The 24614-nt window shown below is 39.3% G+C and overlaps 1 protein-coding gene across 1 annotated transcript in view; it reads left to right on the forward strand.

The window, feature by feature from the left end:
* hsd17b4 (hydroxysteroid (17-beta) dehydrogenase 4) overlaps positions 1–24614 on the forward strand; it is a 203241-nt gene that overhangs the window by 32474 nt on the left and 146153 nt on the right. The window contains exons 8-10 of the mRNA XM_039758980.1: positions 1450–1637; positions 11029–11120; positions 22968–22992. Of these exons, the coding sequence (XP_039614914.1) occupies positions 1450–1637; positions 11029–11120; positions 22968–22992 (305 nt within the window). The remainder of the gene's footprint in view (positions 1–1449; positions 1638–11028; positions 11121–22967; positions 22993–24614) is intronic.

A 24614-nucleotide genomic window follows, 5' to 3' on the forward strand; every position in this document is an offset into this window, starting at 1 on the left:
AAGTGATCTCAGGCACACAGCCTAAACTTGGAGAAGTGAATCTTAACAGCTTATTCAGAACATTCAGCTGTAAGGCTTTACAGAGAATAACTTCCAGGTTCAAAGAGAGAACATTTTTACACCCAAGAGAATTTGTGAGCTTCTTGTTCCAATGAGATTGTAGGGTTGCATTCACTTAGTATTTAAGGGAAGTTGTTGGCTCGCGTGATTGGATTGCGGTCCCTTCCAGTTACAGATTCAGTGTCCACTAATAGGTGTTGTATTTCATTTGTGAGAGAGAGAAGCATTCAGTTTGTGGTTACTAGCATTAAAAAGTAAATTATCTCTGCAGACATAATATTTGGACAGAGACAACTTTTTTCTAATTTTGGTTCTGTATGTTGCCACAATGTATTTTAAATGAAACAACTCAGATGCAGTTGAAGTGCAGACTTTCAGCTTTAATTCAGTAGGTTGAACAAAAAGATTGCATAAAAATGTGAGGGAACTAAAGCATTTTTTTAACACAAGGAAGGTGCCTTTCTATATCCCTGTTAATTCCCCTTGTGTGTTACTGAGAACCTTGCAAAAGGGGATAATGCCCAGTTTTTTTTACACAATGATTTTACGAGGTGCTCAGCAGTATGTAAAGACCTAGAAGTGGATTGTTTCCTTGTCCAGATCAATAGAAGCCAGGCATAGCCCATCAAGGGAATGCCTAAGAAATACCAGACCACTTATACCACCTAACTGGCTTGGGAGTATGTGAAAAGTCCTGTCCGTATTACATATAATTATAGAATTGTATTGTTTGCATGCAGTTTCTGCATTGTTTGAGATTAACTTAATGCTCATTTACGAGAACACTGCAACTATAAATTTACTGTGGTTGCTCAGAAAAGGAAATGATGTTATATATCAAATATTTACACATTCGTCTAAAAAACTTTGCTGCTTAGTAGGCATTAAAACAAGGGACATCTTTCTTTATCACCCTGTTATTTTGCAGTACAGTATACACAGTAGTTGGCAGTAGCCTAACCTGCCCTGCGAATCATTGTTGCAGTTCCCCGGGAAAGGCTATATGAGCAGTTGGACACAGTCATGACTGTTGGTCATGGCTTAATGTATATTTTTAATTATTAAATAATAAGCGAATATAGAGTTTCTTTATTGATGCAAGCCTGTAGAATGTATTTATATTCACCATTATATTTTATTCCAGGAATATTGTATTTTATTTTTATAATACTATATTTGTAAGTGGTTGTAGCTCTCTCTTCCTGTTAATGGGTAATGACTATATAAGAATAAAGTGAATAAAAAATAAAGTTACATTATAGTTCGCTTTAAAGTGTTGCAACTTGTTTAACAATGAGATAGATAAATATTTAAAATACATATTTACATAATAAATATATCGATATAAAATATATTCAGTTTACATAATATCATATTGGTATTTTTCAGAATAATCATGACATCATCAGCTGCTGGAATATATGGAAACTTTGGTCAAGCTAACTACAGTGCAGCAAAGCTTGGCGTTTTGGGCCTAGCTAACGTATTAGCGATTGAAGGAAGAAAGTACAACATACACTGCAATACTATTGCACCAACTGCTGGATCAAGATTGACTAAAGAAGTCTTGCCTCCAGGTCTGTACGAAATTATATTGTTATGTGCACACAGGGAATAAAAAGCCACCATATTTTGTGTGGAAAAAATAATATGATATAGTAAGGCTAAACAATACAACGCATTACAGTTTGTACACACAATTCTGGCAGAAATATACACAGAACTTTTATTTGGACACCTGTCCTTGAGAATGCCTTTGTTGGTTCTGTGATTTTAAATGGTTGTATTCAGTGAATGTAGTGGAAGCTGTGTCTGAATACTTGCCATAAGTCATATTCATTCACTGTGGATGTCAGACTCCAAAGCTGTCTTGTCCCTACTCTTGTTTGTGGTCTTCATAGATAGGATATCAAGGTGCAGCCAAGCATGTTATAATGTTCAACTGGGGAGGCTAATCGGAGGCTTCTGGAGAAGATGTTGTCCTCTTTGCCTCATCTGACTGTGAACTTCAGCATGAACTTGAATGATTTGCTGTTATGAAGTAGCAGGGATGAGGGTCAGCATCTCCAAGTCTGAGATTATGGTTCTCTCTGAAAAGAGTGTATTGAGCTGTCCAGATGAAGGGACAGGTAGCCATTACCCATAGTGGAAAAGTTCAAGTATCATGATCTTTTTCATGTGTGATGGAAGAAGGGATTGTGATATTGACAAGCGGATGTGGAAGCTATACCAGTCTGTGGTGGTGAAGCAGAAACTGTCTATAGACAAAACTCTTGGTTTACTGGTCGTTTTATATCCCTGTCCTCCTCCATAGTCATGAGCTATGGGTAGTGATGGAATGAAGGAGATTGGGAGTGCAAGTGGCAGAAAGTAGGCTTCTTTACATGGTTACTAGGCTGGCACTCCTTGATGGGGTGAGAATTCAGAATAGAGTTGTTTTTCTTTTGGGTTGACAGGAGCCAGTTGGAGTAGTTTGGGCAAAGTCCCTGCAGCAAACATGTTGGGGGGATTATATCTGTCAGCTGGCCCTGGGAATTCATCAGAAAGAGCTTAAATCTCTGGCTGGGGTAAGGCAATTCTAGGGTAACCTGCTTGGCCTGCTGCAGCTGTGGCCCTCACCAGAGAGAGTGGTCTGAGAGGATATTAGTATAGTCAATCCTTTATGTCTACTTTTTGTCTGCAGACACAGTATTAAATGTATTTTTAATAATTGTTCACATAATTATGTTTCACTTACTGAAAAAAATATTTCTTCATTTTCTACATTTCAGTAATTATTTGATTTATTTATGGTCACGATGAAGCAGATTTTGAGAACATGCATTTACCTTTTAATATTTTTTTCATGTTCAGTTTACATTGAATTATATAGCTGTCTGATTTAGGGGCATACTATCAAGGACTGGCTTCTGCCTTGTGCCTAAAGTTGCTGGGATAAACCATGGTCCCCTGTGACTCTAAACTGTATTAAACAGATTTGAGAATGTGATATTAATAAATTCTGTGCTCTTACTCTGTATATTAGCATCTGTTTAACTTGTAAAGAAGATGCTTTAAATAGAAAGTAATAACATGTAATATGCATTTGAGCAGGTCTTTAGCTGTTATAATGTCTTTGTTTTCAAAGCAGAACAAGAGAAAGTGTATTTTAAGATTTAAAAAGGTCCCATACATTTTACCTAAATTAAATTGTTGGATTTATTAAAGCTGCATTCTGAGCTGCTTGCACTACCAAAAGCATATGCAGTCAAATCATTTCTATAAGCTAGAAAACTTCATCTATACTAATAAAAGGAAAAGTCCTCACTGACTGACTCACTCACTCACTCATCACTAATTCTCCAACTTCCCGTGTAGGTAGAAGGCTGAAATTTGGCAGGCTCATTCCTTACAGGTTACTTACAAAAGTTAAGCAGGTTTCATTTTGAAATTCTACACGTAACGGTCGATAACGTCCGCCAGCGACAACTTCCGCCATGTTAAACTTTCTTATTTATGGCCCCATCTTCACAAAATTTGGTAGGCGGCTTTCCTGCGCTAACCGAAACCGATGTATGTACTTACTTCGGTGGTATGACGCCACCGTCAGTCACCATATTGAACTTTCCAACGGTCTTTGTTGCCCTCCCTGACTCACTCATCACTAATTCTCCAACTTCCCGTGTAGGTAGAAGGCTGAAATTTGGCAGGCTCATTCCTTACAGCTTACTTACAAAAGTTAAGCAGGTTTCATTTAGAAATTCTACGCATAACAGTCATAATGGTCGACAACGTCCGCCATGTTAAACTTTCTTATTTATGGCCCCATCTTCACGAAATTTTGCAGGCGGTTTTCCTGCGCTAACTGAAACCGATGTACATACTTATTTCGGTGGTATGATGCCACTGTCGGCCGCCATATTGAACTTTCCAACGGCCTTTGTTACCTATGGGCCCATCTTCAAGAAATTTGGTACGCCGGTTCCCAACACTAACTGAATCCTACTTACATACATATATACGTCCATAGCCTGCAGCTTGGTCGCCACGTGATGCGACGCTGGGTCCCCCATCCCCACACCTCCCACGTTGTTGGCTGTCTGCCTATATAAGGCCGCCTGTGGCTCCAGTCTCTTCATTCCCTTCCTTGCTTCGCCATGGTATTCACCTCTCCCTGCTGATAACCGCAGCCTTTTTATTTAATCCACGGCTTCTCCGCTGTTTTATTGTTTGTTTATTACGATTATAGTTATTGTATAGGTATTTTAGACTTAGTTTACATTGTTCAGGTACCCATTTCCTTTATCGTTCCAACCGTACCCCCATTAACATGTTTATCGAGATGATCACCATCAATCAAAGAACTGTCACTTACCAAGTGGTTTCCATGCCCAGAGATGGCACCTGCCTTTTCCATTTTCTGTGTTACATATTGCATGGCCATATCAGGCTCACTCTTGATATCCGGAGGAACATTGTGTCTTATGTATTGAATGACTGGTACAGGTTCAAGGTGTGGACTGATGACGATACAGGAGATAATTATACTACAAAGGAGCACTATAAGAGTGAAATGCTTAAGCCCTTCACCTATGGTTCTGCATGTGAGTTGATGGCTGCTGCTGAATTGTTCGGTTGTCGATTTCAAGTGTACCAAAATGGTCAAATATTTTACACCTTTGGACAACCGGCAATGCCTCTTAAACATCTTAGATTCACAGGTGACGATTTGAGTAGTGGACACTTTGATGTTTATGAATGTTTAAACTCTCAAAAGCTGGATGCGAAGTTATCAATGAAACCGGTTGTATGCTTACAACGCTTGACAGATGCCGATTGTCACTTCAACACAACAAGTCCAGCAAATACTAATGTAATTGAAACAAACCATGAAACTCAAACTGATTATAACAGCAGCAATCCAAGCTGTGAGATTTGAGGCAAGATTGCTTTTCACATGGCCAACTGTACATTGCATGCTCAAGAGTAAGCTCAGCGCACAGCTTGGTCATATTACAACTGGAGGGCCGAACTGACAACGTGGCATACAAAGAGATCCTTAACAAATAATTATTGGTATATTTTCCCTCAATTTAAAAAGGTTTACTTTTCTTCTTAATAAAAATTTTAAGGCAGTACTTTGCCGCTGCGAAGCGCGGGTATTTTGCTAGTTTGTCATATAATGAACAATATTTCCAAAAATTAAGAAGAAATGTAAATTGGCAAGAGTATGTTTTCTTAAAGAAAGAGACAGAAAACTCATCAGTCCAGATTTTTGGTTGCTTTTTTTTCATTTCCATATATAAATACTGCATATATATTAAACACTAGGGGGCTCTTCCCCGTGTTCGCTTCATTTGCCAACTCCCGTGCGGCCGCTCACATATGGGGAAGCAGATGTACAATTTAAACAGATTATTATTTTCATGAGAATTGTTACATATGCATAATAGGTCTACCTATTTTACATTACAGTGAGTAATTAATCATAGTAAAAAATAGTAAAACATAATAAGTTGAAAGAAAATTATGTTTCATGTTGCGTTAGAGGTATTTGTTGCGTTATACATTTTTGTTCTGTTTGGCTTTGAAATTAACATACAAATACTTTTTAAACTTACACTTTTACTGTAAAACTTAGGTAAAAACAATAGTTGGAATTAAGTTTTCGTCAGTATTGATTTGAATTTTGATTCCATGTGTTGGAGTTACATTGTGACAATCCAACGTATAACTGCCCGTGAGTGAATATCTTTTCTTTCTCTCTTATTAATAAACTGACTTTCACAATCACCACCAACTGTTTCAGCATAGTCTATTGATATGCATTTAACCAATTTGCTGTGTAACCGATCAACAATTTTTGCGTTAATGCATTTGACTTCAGCGTTTCTCGGTGCTAGGATTTCTCATTTCTTCTGTTGATAACCCTTTGGGATGAAATTCTTCAATAAGATTTGGACATAATAAGTCTTCTTTAATTGGGAACTTGAAGTGAGGAAAGCAAAAATTTATAAGAACTGAGAGTGCAGGAACTATGTCTGACAAAAGCATTCACACGAATGAGAGGTGAGAGGACTGTGGACGTGGGACGTTAACCATAAATGGTTGAGAGGAGGGCGGGACTTGGAAAAAATCTCTTGGCAATAGTCTCATCTTGTGGGACTTGGAAAAAATCTGTTGGCAATAGTCTTGTCTCAAGATTTTCTTTTATAATAGAGAGATATATGTTCTGTAACCTTTGTCTTGTCAATGGCTTGTATCATTTTTTTCCTTAAAATGAGTATGGTGGGCTTAGTCATTGGAAGAATCACCTGAAAGCCTGCTGTCCTCCAAGTTAGTGTACTAGTAGCCAACTTACAGTAGTGCCTGGCAATTGTTAAATTCTACAGAAATGATGCATCAGATAATCTCTCTGCAGGTTATCATGTTAGGCTGACATTACACATTTCATGAAACAACTACTGCTAGGCATACAAACTGCAAAATGGCAGACTGATGACATTGTAGGCAATCTGAATAGAAAACATTTAAATGGATTATCATAAGTGTCATGGAATTAATAGCACCCAGAAGCCTGACACTTTAGCACTGTCAAAGTACATGTGCTATGAAGTGTTTCAAAAAGTGTCATTGTTATACAGTAAAGACAGATTTCCGCTGATGTCACTCCTTTTTAAGGTTATTTCATTACACAACTTTTCATCATTGTTCCATGTTTAAAAAAGTCTCCTTTGTGAAGTGACCTGTCTGTTAGTTTCTGTTTCCAGTGATATACTACTACATGAATCCTCTAAGCCACAGTAGTTACATGGGCACTCACATTTTGTCAGCTGGTATTATTTCTCAGATTTGAGTCAGTGTATGCAGAGTAATTGCCTTATGGTAGCTTCCATTCCAGACAATAAACAATAGTTAAAAAACTTGACAACAGATGCTATCTGGGTCATAAGCATTATTTGGTTTTGCATATTTAAGTTGTGATCTAACAGCATTAACAGTTATTTCAACTAAATAGCTCTGACTTTGTTTATGCATTGCAAAAACTGCATATGCAAAAACTACAAAACAAAAGTTTAAAGTAGAATTGTTTTGCTTTCATTTAGAAAATAAACAGCCAATGGAATGAGCAAAATGTACTTGACAATTCTTAAAAAAAGCTAGATTATATTATATTCAAATGTATTTATGTAAATTAATTTTACAATAAGGAAAAAAAGATTTAATGGCTTAATATGTATTTATTTATAAAGCACTTTAACAACAACACCAAGGCTGACCAAAGTGCTGTACAATAAAAATCCAACATATCAGACACACAATAACCAAGGGTAAATGAAACATAAACACATAAGAGCTGAAGAGATTCATAATAAAAAGTATACAGATAGCCAACATAGCATACTAGGTTAAAAGCCAGAGAGTAAAAGTGTGTTTTTAAATAAGATTTAAAGACAGCTAGTGAAGGAGCCTGCCTAATGTGCAAATGCAAATCGTTCCTGAGTTTTGGGGCTGCAACTGAAAAAGCCAGATCACCTCAGAGTTTGCATCGTGACTTGAAACACGTAAAAGCATCTTGTCTGCTGTACATAAGGGTGCAGCAGTTCCGACAAATAAAGTGGGGCACAACAATTAAAGGATTTAAAAACAAATACAGTACAAGGATCTTAAAATGGATTTGAAAACAAACTGGAAGCCAGTGAAGGGAAGTCAAAATCAGGGTAACATACTCATGCTTTCTTGTGCCAGTTAAAAATCAAGCAGCAGCATTTTGCAACAACCGTAGGCAAGCAATGGATGCCTGGCTAATTCCAAAAAGAATAGCATTGCAGTAATCTAGACGAGATGTTATAAAAGCATGTATCACTGTTTCAAGGTTGCGTTTAGACAAAACAGGCCTAATTTTTGACAGCCTCCTCAACTGGAAAAAGCAAGATTTTGCCACTGGCTATCAAGTTTTAAAGTGGAATCCATTTTCACACCTAAATTTGTGATCATGGATTTCTCAAATTTAGCCACAGTGGAAAGGTAGATGCAGGGGGTCCCGCTGGTGCCATTGGGTCTAAATAGCATGACTTCTGCCTTGTTCTCATTAAAATTTAGAATATTTAATGCCATCCAACTCCTTATGTCAATAAGGTAATCAAGCTGGGGCTGGACAGAACATGGACCTTGGCACTTCAGAGAGAAATAAACCTGACAGTCATCTGCATAAAGATGAAAGGAAATACCGTGTTTCCGGAAAATAGCGCTGAGTGGCAGCAGGTACAAGGAGAACAGAAGAGGTCCCAGGATGGAGCCGTGTGGTACCCCCCAAAGGGAGGGCAACAGAGGTGGAAGCAAAATCATCAATGCTGACACAAAAACTTCTATCTGAGTGATAGGACCTAAACCATTGGAGAGCTGAACCCGTGATGCCCACCCACTGCGCGACTTCGTGGCCTCATTCATTCGCAGATTTTTCCTTAGAACCTAACTAATAATTGTTAGCGGAAACGCAAATATCCTCCGCAATTTTTATGGCTTTTTCATGGCAATACTGTACTGTAGAGAGCACAAGAAGCAGCTGTAGAGAAAACCGCGACTTGGGATGGTGAAAGTAGCCAATAAAATTTGAAACTGCAACTCCCAGCAGTCCCTGTAGTGGGTCTGATTGGTCTTCTGCTGAGGGTGCTGGGGCTGTTGAGGTCAAAGGATGTCAGCACGGCTTTTAAAAAGGGGGCTGGTGACCAAAAGCAAAAAAAAATACATTTTTGTAATTTGTGTTTCAAGTTCCTGTCTGTCTGCCTTCTGTTGGGTTACCTATACTTATTCATTTTGTCCTGGATCGTTTCGTGCGTCTGGATTGTCTGCCGTCTGCCTGTGTACATGAGGACTGTAAGTGGGATTCATGGCCATCTTGCAAAGAAAGGAGTGCTCCTGAACCCGTCCACCCATCTTCATCATTTCAGGACCTACCGGTAGGACTATCTGTACATTCCCATTCAACATGCCGAGCTCTGGACTATCTATTTTCATCATTACATTTCATCCGTTGCCGTTTTTCATAAACTTCTTCATGATTTACTGTGTGCGTTTTGTTTGTGCTTTGTTGTATTTAATGTGTAATCGCCATAAGGGGAACAGGGGTTTTATCGTTGTTTTCTTATTTAATTTGTTTTCATTACATTCTTTATTTGCTGTTTGATTACCGGTTTGCTTTGTTTTTGTCTCTGTGAGTGCGCGCGGGTCGGGTGCATCCGTGGAATCTCCACCATAAAAATAAATAAATCACCATCTTCTCGATTGCGGCTTCTCACGCGACGCTATGCTTACTTAAAAGCCTGAACAGCACCTGTCCTTTATGGCTGATTGCTTTGTTTTTCTCTCCTCCCCCAGACATTCTCTGCTCCTGTTGGTGGTTGTGCTCCCCTATGCCTATTGTTTAATCGAAAACTAACTGCATACTGAGCTCCTTTTACTTCTGAAAGAAACATGTTTGTTTGAAGTGTTTGAATATAGTTCCTGTCTCTACAATCTCCTGTGTTTCTGTGCAATTCTGTGACCCAAGCATGACACCCTGCATTATTGCAGCCTCACCCTGGGATTGAGCGGTTGCACTAAGACTAGCCTGCAAGCATCAGCGCTTACCTCTGTGTGCTTGCGTGCAGCCAGTTCAAGCACAGTTGGCTCAATGATTTACTGAGTTTCGTCCATGGCATCAGTTGCACAATGTACATATTGTTCCAGTAGTTTTTAAAATAGTTTTTACAGTTCATTAGCAGTGTGTAAAATGATTAGTGTTGCAGTAATTGTGATGCTCTTTCCATGAAAAAAAAATGTGTTCCATTAAAATTTCACTTTTTCTTTGTTAATTGTGACGTTTACTTAAAGTGCAGCATAAACATATTTGGCGTCCAGAGATGCATTAACCCCCAAGTATGTGGCAGTTTAAGGGTTAAAGCCCCAAGATGCCGCCGAAATGAGCTGCACCATCTAAAGCTTCTGGCAATGAAAATGCGCTTGCATGAATTTCAGTACATATAGCGGTAACATTGTTTTTTTACATTCTAGCACTGCGGGAGACATAGCAGTACAGTATACAGGTTTACCTTTACATTCTTTATTTTTAGGTAATGTATTAAGCTGAGTTTGAAATTAAATTAAAGTGTTTTGGGGGCATATTTATGGTAAAATAGGCATTTTTTAACCACATCCAAAATTCATGGTTTTTCACAGTTCACGGGTGCTTCAGGAACGTAACCCCCGGGAATTTTCAGGGTGTACTGTAATTATATATATTAATATAAAAAATGTTTCACTTGGTTAGGTTACATTTTTTGCAGCATATGTCTGTTCTAAAATAAATGTAATAAATTGTAATTGATGTGCTCAGATCTTTTGCAAAATAATTTTGTGTTTGTTACAGTTAAGAGTTCACTGCAATTCTTTTCTTTACATAATTATGAAAATGAAGTTGCAACTTCTATCTATAGAATGTTCTGCCATGCATTTGTTAATCTTGCCCTTTAATCTTCTTCATAGTTTTCATCTCTGTTGACCCCATATTTAGGTAAATCCTTGTTCTGATTTTGGAGTTATTTTGATTCATGTATCACTTACATTTTATTTTTGGATATATTTTTACATACATTTTTTTGAATGTCTGAATACTGGTGAATATATATGGCATCTGTTGATTTACTGATATTATTTACTCTATCCTTAACAAACTCCTTGTTGTTTCATATATTAACAGTAGCCCAAACATGGCTAACTTGCTTCAGTAGTATATTACCAAATAATTTATCTTCTAAAGCAAAGATTAGCATAAGTATTCTGAGTTTGAATCTTTTTTAATAAATGGATAAAGGAAACCTAAATTCAGAATAAATATGCAACGATTTTGGATAATCAAAATTGAATAGTAATAATAACTATAGTACCTTATTCTCTTTGTCACTTGCAATCCTCTGAATGTGTTGATTTTTTTGATCCTTTATATTACAGATCTTGTAGAGTCCTTTAAAGCTGAATATGTGGCTCCAGTTGTCCTTTGGTTATGCCATGAAAGCTGCAAGGAAAATGGAAGTGTGTTTGAGGTGAGAAGGATAAATTACTGCTGGACAAAACATTTTCTTCCTGCCTAAGTAAATTCTATGTAAACTACATCATTGTTTTGTGTTTGTACTTTTTCAAAATTGTTCTTAATCACTGATGCTGCCAAAAATAGTTGTCAGCTCATACTTCTAATTGGGCAGTTTACACTTTGGTAAATGATGCGTTAAACATGAATAGTCTGTTATTGGGCAATGAATTTGATTAATGTGAAAGGTTTGATTCATAATTAGAACAATCTTAAAGTATATTTCTGCAAATGATTAAATTAATGAATTAAAACATACAATTATGTTAATAATTTATTTTCTGACACAATTATTTGTATTCTGGATTATGCCCTACTGCTACACACATTAGTGCTGTACATATTTCCATCAGGAAGATGTACATGTGTGCACTAGAGTTATCATGATACCAGAATTTTTATAGTCGATACTAGTGTAAAAATTTACTATATTAATATTCTTCGATACCACAGCAAAAACAGAAATCCCATTCAAAATAACTCATGAAAAAACATAAACAATCTAGCTGTGTTACCTGGCTTTGCCTGGGAAATTTCCTAGCATGTTGGGCCTTGGGTATAGTGCCATTGGTTAATCGAATCCATCAAAAGTGCTATGTAACTAACTTAAGTACTTTACTGTATTCGGAGCTCCTTACCCTTAAACATGCCAAAAACCAAGATTATCATTAGCAAAAACTGAAACTAAAATAATGAAAAAAGTATTTTAACTAAAATGAAAATAAAACTAAGTTTTGAAAAAAAAACTATACTAAAATTTAAACAACAACATCTAAAAGTAAATCAAATTAGAATATACAGCAGAACCATGATTATCTGAGATAATGTGGACTGATGCTATCTCCAATAGCTAAAAACTATGATAAAGTAGATAGCCTCTGTAGTGGCAATGTTGTGCAGAGATGGTGGGGGCTGACACAGAGAGAGAACAACTGACCTCACCAGGGAGGCACACCACTCACAGTGGTTAGAGACAGGCTCTGTGTGGCTGACCGATAGAGGTCTCCATTAGGCTCACTCTGCATAGTGCTTGCCTCTGAGTCAGAAAATGCCAGTTCACAGTTCATCACTGGCAATTCACCATAGTGCAAATCTTAAAATCGTGATGCTTTGTCCACAGAAATTCAGTTAGTGTTAGGCAGTGGTGTACAGAGAAGAAAGGGTTGGGGTGCGGGTGGTTGGGTGACACATAGACAAACTGATATCACCACAGAAGTATTCAGCTCACAATGAACAGGCTCTGTTTGGCTGACAGATGAACCTCTCCATGTAGATCATGTGGCAAAGTGCTCACCTCTGAGCCAGAGAACTTGGGTTTGCAGTTCCCAGCTGTTCACCACCATGCAAGTGACAATAATAGAACCTCCTGATATTGCCAAACATGCTAAACATTAATCCGCTATTTAATGAATAGGCTGCCTGGTGGAGATAGTTGTCAAGGTTATTATCACTAAAAAATCTAAATAGAAATGTATATTGTAAAATAAAAATGTGTGTAATTTTAATTAAAAGTAAACAAACTAAAACTGAAAAGAAAGTTGAAAATAAAATAAAAATAACAAAGTGAAACTAAAATAACCTTGCAGCATACAATTGCCCATTGGTGAAACATTCCTGCTATAGATTAATTCATTATTTTTCTAGTGACTGGGATCTGTTGATGGTCATTACAAAGCACAATTTCACAGCAAGCTGTATTATTTTAAATTGAAACAGGTAATTAGCAGAAAAAATGGAAATTTATGTTTTTTTTCATAATTGAGGTCAGTTTTATTTGTTTGTCCTTTATAATGAATGGTTTATTGATTGAGTCCATTTTAGCATATGTTGGTGTAGGGCACACACATACCTACATGCACTTAGTGTTAATTAATAGTTACCCGCCAACAGCAGTGTTTCATTTAGGAGACATAAGCTAAGCAATAGGATAGAACAAAAGGGAGCTGGGGTTAATGCATAGGGGAGAAAGAAAAACACAAAAATGGAAGAGAAAGCAATTGTTGGTTTTGGAAGAAGAAAATGGAGGAGGGTGAGTTGGGTGGCATCCATCAGGCTGACTAGCTCGGAAGTGTGGTATAGCGGGTCCACAGTTCACGTCAAGAGGCCCATTTTAAATAATCGCTGCGCTTGCAGCTTAGCGAGGGGGCGTGGTGATTGTGTGGCTGAAGCGGTTCCTGAGATGATTTGTGGTGTGGGCGTTTCTTACCTAAGTGCACAGGTGAGAAACCGTCCTCATCCGTGATTGTATTCGGGGCTTCTGATTTGCCACAGCTGCCATGTCCTCTTCATAAATAGAAGCGCAAAGCGGCTAAGGGAGGGAGAAAAAAAAAGGAAGGAAAAAAGACGGAGGTTGCAGGAGAGCAGCAAGCAGCGTGGAGACAGAGAGCCGGTGCATGCAAGCGAAGACTTGCAGACAGGCAGCTGGACAGTGAGCCCAAGCAGGGGTGTTTGGCCAACACTCGGTGGGGCAGAAGGAAGCGGTCGCTCCAGCTGAGCGATCAAGGAGCTGGAGTGACCAGAAGAAGGATGGCTGGCTGCGTAAGGGTGAGAAGGCAGCGGGAGTCAGGAGGCTTGGGTGGTGAATTCCCTGACATGAGCGTCCTGGTTGTCAAGGAAACCAAGTCTCAGTCTGGAGACCGAAGCCAGGGATTGGGAGGCCTCCAGACCAGAGGAACAGAAAGAAGGTCAGCTGCTGGTAGGGCCACTCTCCTGTTGCAGGGCCCAGATGGGAGAAGCAGGGGAGCCGCGAGGTAAAGAAGTCACCGGGCTTTGTGTTGTTTTTTAAAGGACTGCTTCCAGCATTGTTTTAACCTCGTTTTAAAGAATTGTTTTTATTCTAATGGATTTTAACCTCCACAATAAAACCTGTTTTTATGGTGAAAGGATGAGGTCCCGATGTAACCGCATCTGGAAAAGTGCATGCTGCACTGAAATCTGATGGTACTGGCTGGGGCGGCAGATCGGTGAGGATGCAGCTGGCTGCTTGTAGGAGAATCCCAAGAAGGAAGGAATCAGTCATCCAGTCAGTGTCCAGCCCGCTATATCCTAACACAGAGTCTGGGGGTGTGCTAGAGCCAGACTCAGCCAGCACAGGGTGCAAAGCAGGAACAAACTCCGGGCAGGGACAATTTAGGACCGCTAATGCACCTAACCTGCGTGTCTTTGGGAGGAAACCAGAGCACCCGGAGGAAACCCACGCAGACACAGGGAGAACATGCAAACTCCACGCATTTTTTTTTTGGTTTTATTGGAGTTATGTTTGATTCTGTTTAAAGGCTTTGGTTAGTGTATCCAAGTCACCCACATACACGAGGAGGTGCCTCCTTTCACAAGTGAAGTATGTTTTGTTAGAAGATTGACACAAGAGGTAGTGACTGAAATTGACATATTGACAACTTCAAAATTATATTTCTGTATTTAGTCAAATTGTCAGTGTTTATTCTGTTTTCTATGAGTAATTGAAAGTTACATATTATAAATACAGTAGTACCTCGGTATACGTCCTAATCCGTTCCAGGGGCCTCATGTATAAACGGTGCGTACGCACAGAAATGTTGCGTAAGAACTTTTCCACGTTCAAATTGCGATGTATAAAACCTACACTTGGCGTAAAGCCAGACACTTTTCCACGGTACCTCATGCCTTGTCGTACGCAAGTTGTCCGCTCGGTTTTGCAGACTGGCGGCACCCAGCGTCAAAGCAGTGCTACTGTTCCTGTGTGGTTACTCATTATTTTCATGACGCGGCTTTATAAATACACTGAAACTAACAGCATATTGTTTATTAGTGTAACGCATTTGATTGTAATTAACTCTTAACAATATAATGGTCCAGGAAACAGCCATAGTATTCCAAATACCATAACTGATTTAGCGTTGTTACTCTCACTGCACCTTCCTCTTCTTATTTTTCTTCTTCATCTTTCAGCTGCTCCCGTTAGGAGTTGCCACAGCGGATCATCTTTTTCCATATTACTCTCACTGCACGATTCGGAGTATTTATATCACTGTATCTGAGTGTGAATCACAGCAGCAACTGATCGGAAAGAGAATTATCGGTATACAGCTTCAAGGACATGCTGTCTCAGCCACTGCAAAACGTTTTAAAGCCTTTCCTGTACGGACCTCGCGGTTCAGAAACAGTTTAATCCCAAGAACTTTAAATGTACTCAATCAATTGCTCCTTGTAGAACTGTTTGTACTTATAAGTACAATCATCCCACTGTAAACTTGCACTATAGTTATAATTATAATGTATTTACATATGATGACGATATCATTTTTAAGGTGAAATGCAGCAAAATATGTTTGTTAAATTATACAGATAAAACTTTAACTTCGTTTAAATAATCCATATTCTTCACTGGGAGTGTCGTTAAGGATAGAATAATTAAACATGCACTACGAAGATATTTCAATGTTCTTTAAACGTTTTGAAGAATCGGCGCTAAGCTTACAGGTGGCTCAACTTCTATTACAGAGCTGATTGTGTGGCGATCGGTTACTTGGGGAAAGAAAAGCACTGACTGCAGTGACGGCCACGCCAATATATATTGAATATAAAACAGAAAGAGAAAATAACAACATAGCTAAAAACGCAGCGACATATTTCGGCAAACGTTAAATGCTTGTGTCGTGAGCACGAGGCGGCTATGCAGTGTCTGCAATGGACGTGGCCATCCACCGTGCATACGCTGCCTTACTGACACTGACAGACGAAGGAGCCACCGATTCTTTCTCTGCCCAGTGTCACCACAAGCCAAGAGCCGCCCCTGAGTACTGCTGCAATAAATTATTTAATCGAAGTGAAACACATGTTTAATAACGTGCTTTAACTCCTATCATCATGAAAATGACATCACGTATACATCTCAGTATTTTAGTTATTCAGAGAGCTGTAATAACACGAATGTAATGGACTCTGTGTCCAGTTGGAGGAAGAGAGCCGGTTTAAGAAGCAAGTAGTGATTCAAACACATAGAGCACATAGAAGATCAAATACAAAACAAAGCATTTAACGTGCTACTTTAATTACGATGTGATTTGAGAAACTGGTTAATTAAACGATTTTAAGAATAAGTTTATGATGTTCTACTTTAATGACAAAATAAACTACGTGATTAAAGTGGAAATGTCAAGATTGAAGTTGACATTTCGTGCTTTTTCCCCACCGTGTGCCTTTTTTCTCTGTACCCTAATAAGCTTTCATATGACAGTGATATCAGACAGTGGGCTTACAACTCGGCTTCTCATGGCGACTTTGATATGTGACTTCTTTTTTATTTCCGGCACTGTGCGATTTTGTGAATGTGAGCTTTCAAGTTTCTCCAACACGTTATGTCACTCGATCAACTTCCTTTTGTTGATTATACCACAGTTTATTTGAACAAATAGTATGTTTTTCCTTTGCCTCCACTTGGCATTCGCTGAAATTCTTATATTTTCCCCCGTGCTTTTCCCATTGTCTTTTCAAAGAAGGCTGCGCTTAAGAGCGATTTATATTGATTTGCATATTCAAAAAGGCGTAATTCTGGGAGGAGTTGGGGCGTTAGATAATGCGCGTGCACGAGCGTTAGTTTTCACGCTGATTGGGATTTATGTAGCGGAAGAACGTGGAAGTTGATGCACGCACAGATTCCTGCATCTGGATTTTTCTGTGCGTAAGCACATTTCGGCTTTTGTGCTTACGCCATTTTATAATGCGAGTTCTACGCACGGCGTTATACATGAGGCCCCAGGTCCTTGGACTTATAGGATGTATACCGAACAAATTTTTACCATAAGGAAAAACGATTAATCTGTTCCCATGAAAAAAAATCCTATTGTTATTGGCATATTATACATTGATGGGGTTGTATAAAATTTAAACACTGCTTAATACTAAAATACATAAATACAAAAGCAATTAGATGAAATAAATGAAAATTTAACCTCACTTTACTGTTTAATAATGTCTTTGTTTTTTACAGTCGTAAGTACCGTCGTTCTTAGCATACGGTATGCAGCAGCCATGTCCCGGATACGCATGCCACCTTCATGCTTTTCAACAATCAATTCAAATTTACGTGAAAAAACACAAAATCACGTTGTGACGATGCGGGTTTGCTGTATGCTTCCATCTGCTGTCCGGGAGCCCTTGAACCCTACACAGTCAGTAATGTTACCGATGAGCTTAGCAGAGAGGCACAACAAAGCATGGGATGGTGAAAAAGTGCAAAGTGCTTTTATTAAAACAATCAACAAAACAAGGTGTTCAAATTAAAGTGCAGTGTCCAAAGTTCCAATAAAATAATCCGTAAAATCAGAAGTGAAACATGGAGGTTAAAAACAATAGAAAAAAACTCTTCTTAAAAACAACGAGGTTAAAATACAGCAGGAAGCATTCTTTAAAAAAAAAAAAAAAAAGCACATCAAGAAGCCCAGTGCCTTTTTACCTGGCGGCCCCCCTGCTTCCCCCCTCTGGGCCTCTCAACAGGGGAGTCGCCCTACTTGCAGCCGACCTTCACTCTGCCTACTTCAGCTGTTCAGTTCACCTCTCCGATCCCTGGCTCCGGTAGGCTCCTCCTGACAGCGACTTGGGATCCACAGCGACCTCCTTCCGGTCAATCCCGCTCCATGATCACGGGAGTGACCACTACTACTATTCCCAGGGTGTCGGCCCTACACCCAGGCTCCCTCTTCAGCTGCAATGCGAGCCTGCCTCTGCGCTCGCACTCTCTCTCTCTCTCCAGCTTCCTCCTTTCTCCTGCAACCTCCCGTTTGTCCATCCGTTCTTTCTTTCTTTTTCCTCCCCTTCTAGCTGACTCGCGCTTCTGTTTATCAAGAGGATATGGCAGCTGAAATTAGCAGCCCAAGGAACAATCACGAATGCGGGTGGTCTGTCACCTGTGCACTTCAACAACAACAACAGCATTTATTTGTTTAGCACATTTTCATACAAACAGTAGCTCAAAGTGCTTTACATAATAAAGAATAGAAAAATAAAAGACACAATAAGAAAATAAAATAAGTCAAAATTAATTAACATAGAATAAGAGTAAGGTCCAATGGCCAGGGTGGATAGAAAAAAAAAAAAAAACTCCAGACGGCTGGAGAAAAAAAATAAAATCTGTAGGGATTCCATACCATTAGACTGCCCAGTCCCCTCTGGGCATTCTACCAAACATAAATGAAACAGTCCTCTTTGGATTTAGGGTTCTCACGGAAGGACTTGAAAATGATGGTCACATAGACTTCTGCCTTTTAATCCATCCATCATTGTTGGAGTATCATGATGCTTTGAGTAGGTGGAGGTGGCACAGGCCACCACCACAAAGAAACCGGAGAAAGAAACAGAAGAGAGAGTAGGGGTCAGTACTGATTTTAGAGCCACCATGAATAGTTATTATGATGAATTGAACATACATATCATGATTAAGTTAAATTGAAGTTATAAAAAGGCCATGTTAATGTAATATGTTTTCAGCAGTGTTTTAAAGTGCTCTGCTGTACTAGCCTGGCGAATTCCTATTGGCAGGCTATTCCAGATTTTAGGTGCATAGCAGCAGAAGGCCGCCTCATAACTTCTTTTAAGCTTTGTTCTTGGAATTCTAAGGAGACACTCATTTGAGGATCTAAGGCAGTAATGTCCAAAGTCCGGCCCGCGGGCCAGTTGCGGCCCGTCCTTTACTTCCATACGGCCCCCAGAGACACAGCTGAGCAATGTCTTTCTCTGTGTCTGAGCCATCGCACATCCCCGCCCCCGCTCTTTTCTTTGTGCCTGGCGCCGCCTACGACGCGGGAATGCAGAAGGATTTGAAATCTGCATTCCTTCTCTTACCACGCAGCCACCTGTAGCCCCATGTAGAGTTGACCGAGGAGGTCTACTTCCTGTTTTAGTAAGTGCAATTTTATCCGTAAAGCCCTGTTGCTTCATATAATTCCATATATATGTATATAATGTAATAAAAAGTCCAGAAAGCAGCGCCGAGAGGTAGAAGGGAGGCGCGCGGGACCTCCGATAACAGTCGTCCTTCCTTATCCTCTGCCCCGCCCGCCCCCTTCTACCTCTCGCTGCTGTTTCCTGGACTTTTTTAAAAGTGATTTGGATAATATCAATGGCGCTGCAATTTTTATTTATTTGATCACTTTGTATGCGCTGATTGTTTTTTTTTCCTTTATTACAGCCACCTGTATGGTGTTGAATCCACTGTGAGGAAGCAATTCTGTATGCACAGCGAGACATGACCTTGATTTCCCTTTTTATTCGTCTTTGTTGCAACATAGAAGCGTCACTTCTCCTTGTGCTGCGTCCTCATTGTGCACATCTATTAGTGCTCGGGCAAACACACTTAGGGCTTGGGTGAACATACTTGAACCAAAACCTCTGGCACTGCGCTCATAATTTCTCCCCCTTCTGGCCAATTTCTAAAATGGCGACTGTAAATAAGAGAAGAAAAGTTGACAGTGAGGGCCGACGTTTCCAAGATAGATGGAAAGTAGAATATTTCTTCACTGAAATACGGAATTACTGCGTTTGTCTGATATGCCAAGAGACTGTGGCTGTTTATAAGGAATTTAATGTTAAGAGACACTACCAGTCGAGACATAGCACATATATGACAAGCTAAAAGGGCGTGACCGCGCTGAAAAGTGTAAGCAACTTGAAGCTGTTTTAATATCGCAACAGCGATTTTTTACAAGAGCCCGTGAGTCAAATGAAAATGCCACAAGGGCGAGCTATGAGATTGCAACGTTAATTGCTAAAAATGGCAAATCTTTTCTTGAGGGTTCATTTATCAAAGAATGCATTATGAAAATGGTTGAGAATATCTGTCCTGAGAAGAAGCAAGAGTTTGCCAACATTTGCCTGGCTCGTAACACTGTATCACGGAGAATTGAAGATATTTCATCAGATATTAAGAGACAGTTGACGTCCAAAGGAGTGGATTTTGACTTCTTTTCAATAGCCTGTGATGAAAGCACAGATCTATTTGACACAGCCCAGTTGCTGATTTTCATGAGAGGGGTTGACGATGAAATGAATGTGACTGAAGAGCTACTTGACCTTCAGAGCCTTACGGGCCAAACAAGAGGAACAGATTTATTTGTTTCTATTAGTTCTGCCATAGATGACATGAAACTGCCTTGGAACAAAGTTACTGGGATTACTACTGATGGGGCACCTGCCATGGCTGGTGAACGAAGTGGATTATCAACCCTAATCTGTAACAAAGTGAACGAAGAAGGAGGCAAAGCTATTAAACTCCATTGTATCATTCATCAACAAGTTCTCTGTGCTAAACATCTCAAATATGATCATGTTATGAAACCGGTGCTAAAGACTATTAATTTTATTCGCTCTAAATCCCTGTGCCACCGCCAGTTTAAACAGTTTCTTCTGGACATCCAGGCTGAATACGAAGATGTTTTATATCACAACGATGTAAGATGGCTCAGTCGGGGGTCTGCACTTCAGCGTTTCTACTCTCTCAGGATGGAAATTAAAGAATTCTTAGACACAAAGGGACAACCGATGCAAGAACTATCTGATCCTATTTGGCTGGCTGATTTGGGGTTTCTAGTTGACACAACAAAGCATCTGAATGTACTGAACACAAGTCTTCAGGGGAAAGATGCAGCGGTGAACCAGCTCTATTCACACCTCAAAGCCTTTGGAACAAAGCTGCAACTTTTCATAAGGCAGTTGTCACAAACACAGCCCATTACCATACATTTTTCAGCGTTGCAGGAAATAATGAACAGTTTTCCACAGGATAATATCAGTGCGCAAATGAGCAGATATGCAGCAGACATCACATCTCTGGCTGGGGAGTTTAATAGGCGCTTTCAGGATTTTGAAGCTATTGAAAAAGAACTCAGCCTTTTCTCCTCTCCATTCTCTGTTGACCCCAATGATGCTCCAGATCAGCTGCAGCTCGAGCTCATTGAGCTGCATAGTGACAGCGAGTTACGCAGTCGTCACCAACAGCTCTCTCTTGTGAACTTTTACCACCAACTGGATAAGAGCCGGTTTCCAGAGATTTGAACATTTGCTAAGAAAATGCTGCGCTTGTTTGGTTCAACATATTTGTGTGAGAAGACATTCTCTGCTATGAACTTTAACAAGAACCACGTGAGGACAAGACTAAGTGACTCTCACCTGCGTGACATTTTGCGTATCAAAACCACTGCCTTTGAAACAGACCTAGCCTATGTGCTGAAGTCCAGATCTCAGTTTCACCCTTCACATTAGTGGAGGCCATTTTTTTCAATAGAGATGAATACATGATAAAAAAATCTCAGTTAATGTTAGTTGTGTTCCTGGCATATATTTCAGCATCCTGTGTTGTTTTTTTTCATCTGGTCTTTAAATATGAAAGGCAGAGTGATTTTACTACTGTTTATAATTGTAATTCAAATCGTTTGCAATAAAGTTTACATAAAATAGTTCATTTGTACTTAATTTTAAATGTCAGGCAAAATGGTCGGCCCTCGCGCTTGTTCACTTCATCAAGTCTGGCCCTCTTTGAAAAAAGTTTGGACACCACTGATCTAAGGTTACGATTTGGAATATAAGGTGTCAGACATTCCGATATATAAAATGGGGCGAGATTATTTAAGGCTTTATAATCCATAAGCAGAATTTTAAAGTCAATCCTGAATGACACAGGTAACCAGTGTAGTGACATCAAAACTAGAGAAATGTGCTCGGATTTTCTTTTCCTAGTTAGGATTCTAGCAGCTGCATTCTGCACTAGTTGCAAACGATTTATGTCTTTTTTGGGTAGTCCTGAGAGGAGTGCGTTACAGTAATCTAGTCGACTGAAAAAAAAACGCGTGAACTAATTTCTCAGCATCTTTCAGTGATATAAGAGGTCTAACTTTAGCTATGTTTCTTAGGTGAAAAAATGCGGTACTAGTGATCTGATTAATATGAGATTTAAAATTCAGATTACAGTCAACAATTACCCCTAAGCTTTTTACCTCCGTCTTGACTTTTAATCCTAATGTATCCAGTTTATTTCTAATAGCATCATTGTATCCATGATTGCCAATCACTAAGATTTCAGTTTTCTCTTTATTTAACTTGAGAAAGTTACTATTCATCCATTCTGACTCACTTAGGTGAGAAACGCCCACATCGCGAATTGCCCTGAAAACCGTTTCAGCCCAATACTATCCACTTGCAGAGCCACCACGCCCCCTCACCAAGCCGCGAATGCGGTGATCATTTATTTTAAAACTGGCCTTTGACAGGAGCTGTGGACCCGCTATACCACATACGTGAAAATTCACAGAGAGTTATAGCGCGGGTTGTTCACTGAATGCGGGTTGTTCACTGAATGCTAGCAACTGGTGCACAACGCTCGTGGGCAGTCATGGCTTTGTCTCGAGAGAGGTAAACAAGGGTAGCACCCGAGTCGTATACCAAGCAAAATTTTTTGTGTCCAAACAGGGCGTATACCAAGTTGGACTTATTCCAAAGCGGACGTATACCGAGGAACCACTGTATGCTTATTTTGCTTTAGGAGAAGCTAATTTAAGCATAACTCATTATATTTTAAGGATTAAGAACTTACATGTTATTTTTGGCTTTATGTGCCTTGTCAATCTCCTATTCACGTCATATGTCCACTTTATCTAGTGGATTTTCCCAAAATCCTTTTTTTCTAATGTGTGGCTACATTTCTTTTTAAAGTTATTTTCTAAAATTTTACATTAATATTTCACTTTCTGAAGTTGAAAGCTAATGGCTTTTTGTCATAATATTGAGCTCTAAAGAACAAATGGGTTGTTTCAATCATATATTTATTTTTTTGTAGGTGGGAGCTGGATGGATTGGTAAATGTAAGTATTTCAACATCTGCTTGGTGATGTTCAGAGAGTTTAGTTAAATATTATAATTTTCCATTGTGTAATGCATTAAATGTTGAAGATACTTTCAAAAACATTTTACTGAAACTAATGACCAAGTTCATTTAAACCTTGAGGGACTGGCTAATTTATTGTGCCATGCAGTGTACATCCACATGCCTTGTAAAAGAAGTATGCAAATTTTTGTTTATGGTTGAATGACAAGAGTGTCAGCATATCAACATAGAAGTTTGGTTTTTTTTGAGTAATGTTAGATAGGTAATCAACTGATATCTTGAGAAACAGCTCTTCAACATTCTTGTTTATGCAGTTTCTTGACATAAATATGTGCAACATTTAAATTTCTGAGCTGTCACATATATAGCCTACGTATTGTGGTGGGCGGCTGGGGGCTGTGCCCAACTGGGATGCCAAGAAGGACCGGGAGAGGGACTATGCCTCCCCAGGACCACGAGAGGGCAGCCGCCCTGGTTTGTGTGAGGGCCATGGGAATTGAGCATGGAAGCTCAACCCTATAGTAGCTCGTGGCCACTGCCAGGGGGTGCCCTGAAGACTGTGAAGCCCTGGATGTCAGAACTTACCAGGTATTACCAGGGACACCCGGAGTGCTTCCGGGTGCTCATGCAGCAGTTCTGCCGCACCAGGAAGTGCCGCAGGAAGCTCATCAGGAGGCACCTGGAGCACATCCGGGTAGAGATAAAAGGGGCCGAAGAGAGGACTTAAGAGAAGCCTGGACTTGAGGGTGTGTGGTGCAGGGGCACTGGGTTGTGTGCTGGACTGATTATTTGTAAATTGTTTTAATAAACATGTGGTGTTTGGAACATTGGTGTCTGCCTGTCTGTGCCAAGGCTGATCGCCACAGTATGTATTATATATATATAGCCTGTGATATATTTTTAAGCTTACATAGCAATGCAGAACTATATTTCCACATTTAGCACATTCTGTTGTTTGCAAAATTGGTGCTTATAATTCCTTCAAGATTCATAACTTCCTAGTTTAACAACATGTACATTTAGAAGCAATCTGTATTCTGATTTACTAAGAGCAGTGACATACCAGTTAAGGTCCCCTTGTAATCTAGTGTTATGTTATTTTAATTGTATTCTTGTTCCCTCAACATTTCAGTATTTAGTGCAGTATACTATATGATTTCTGGAGAAATATTTTAAACTGTATAGTTTAACTGTCAAATTGAGTTCTAATACTGTTAACTGGCAGAAGATACATGGCTGATAATACCTGTATTTGATAAGGTTCATAGTTTTGATAGAGAAAGTACTGTATATAATTTGGATTTAAAACTTTGTAAAACCATTTCTGATCTTTGGTAGAGTACAGCAGTTAAACTTTATAAAGAAACAAACAAACATGATTTACTTAGCTGTCTAGTAGCTTTTAAAAGTTGTTGTTTACCATCTCAGGACATGTGCCTAAATATCCAGTTTAGGCTAGCTTTCATTCCTGATGCCTGTTAGTACTTGAGGCTGTGAGTACTGACTTCAGTGGAAGAGCTTTTTCATTTTCAGCACTGAGAAAATATGAAATTCTTTTTCTTTGCATAAAAATGAATCAGTATTAAGCACTAGGTTTAT

The sequence above is a fragment of the Polypterus senegalus genome, chromosome 7, assembly GCF_016835505.1.
Source record: "Polypterus senegalus isolate Bchr_013 chromosome 7, ASM1683550v1, whole genome shotgun sequence".
NCBI classification, from domain to species: domain Eukaryota; kingdom Metazoa; phylum Chordata; class Cladistia; order Polypteriformes; family Polypteridae; genus Polypterus; species Polypterus senegalus.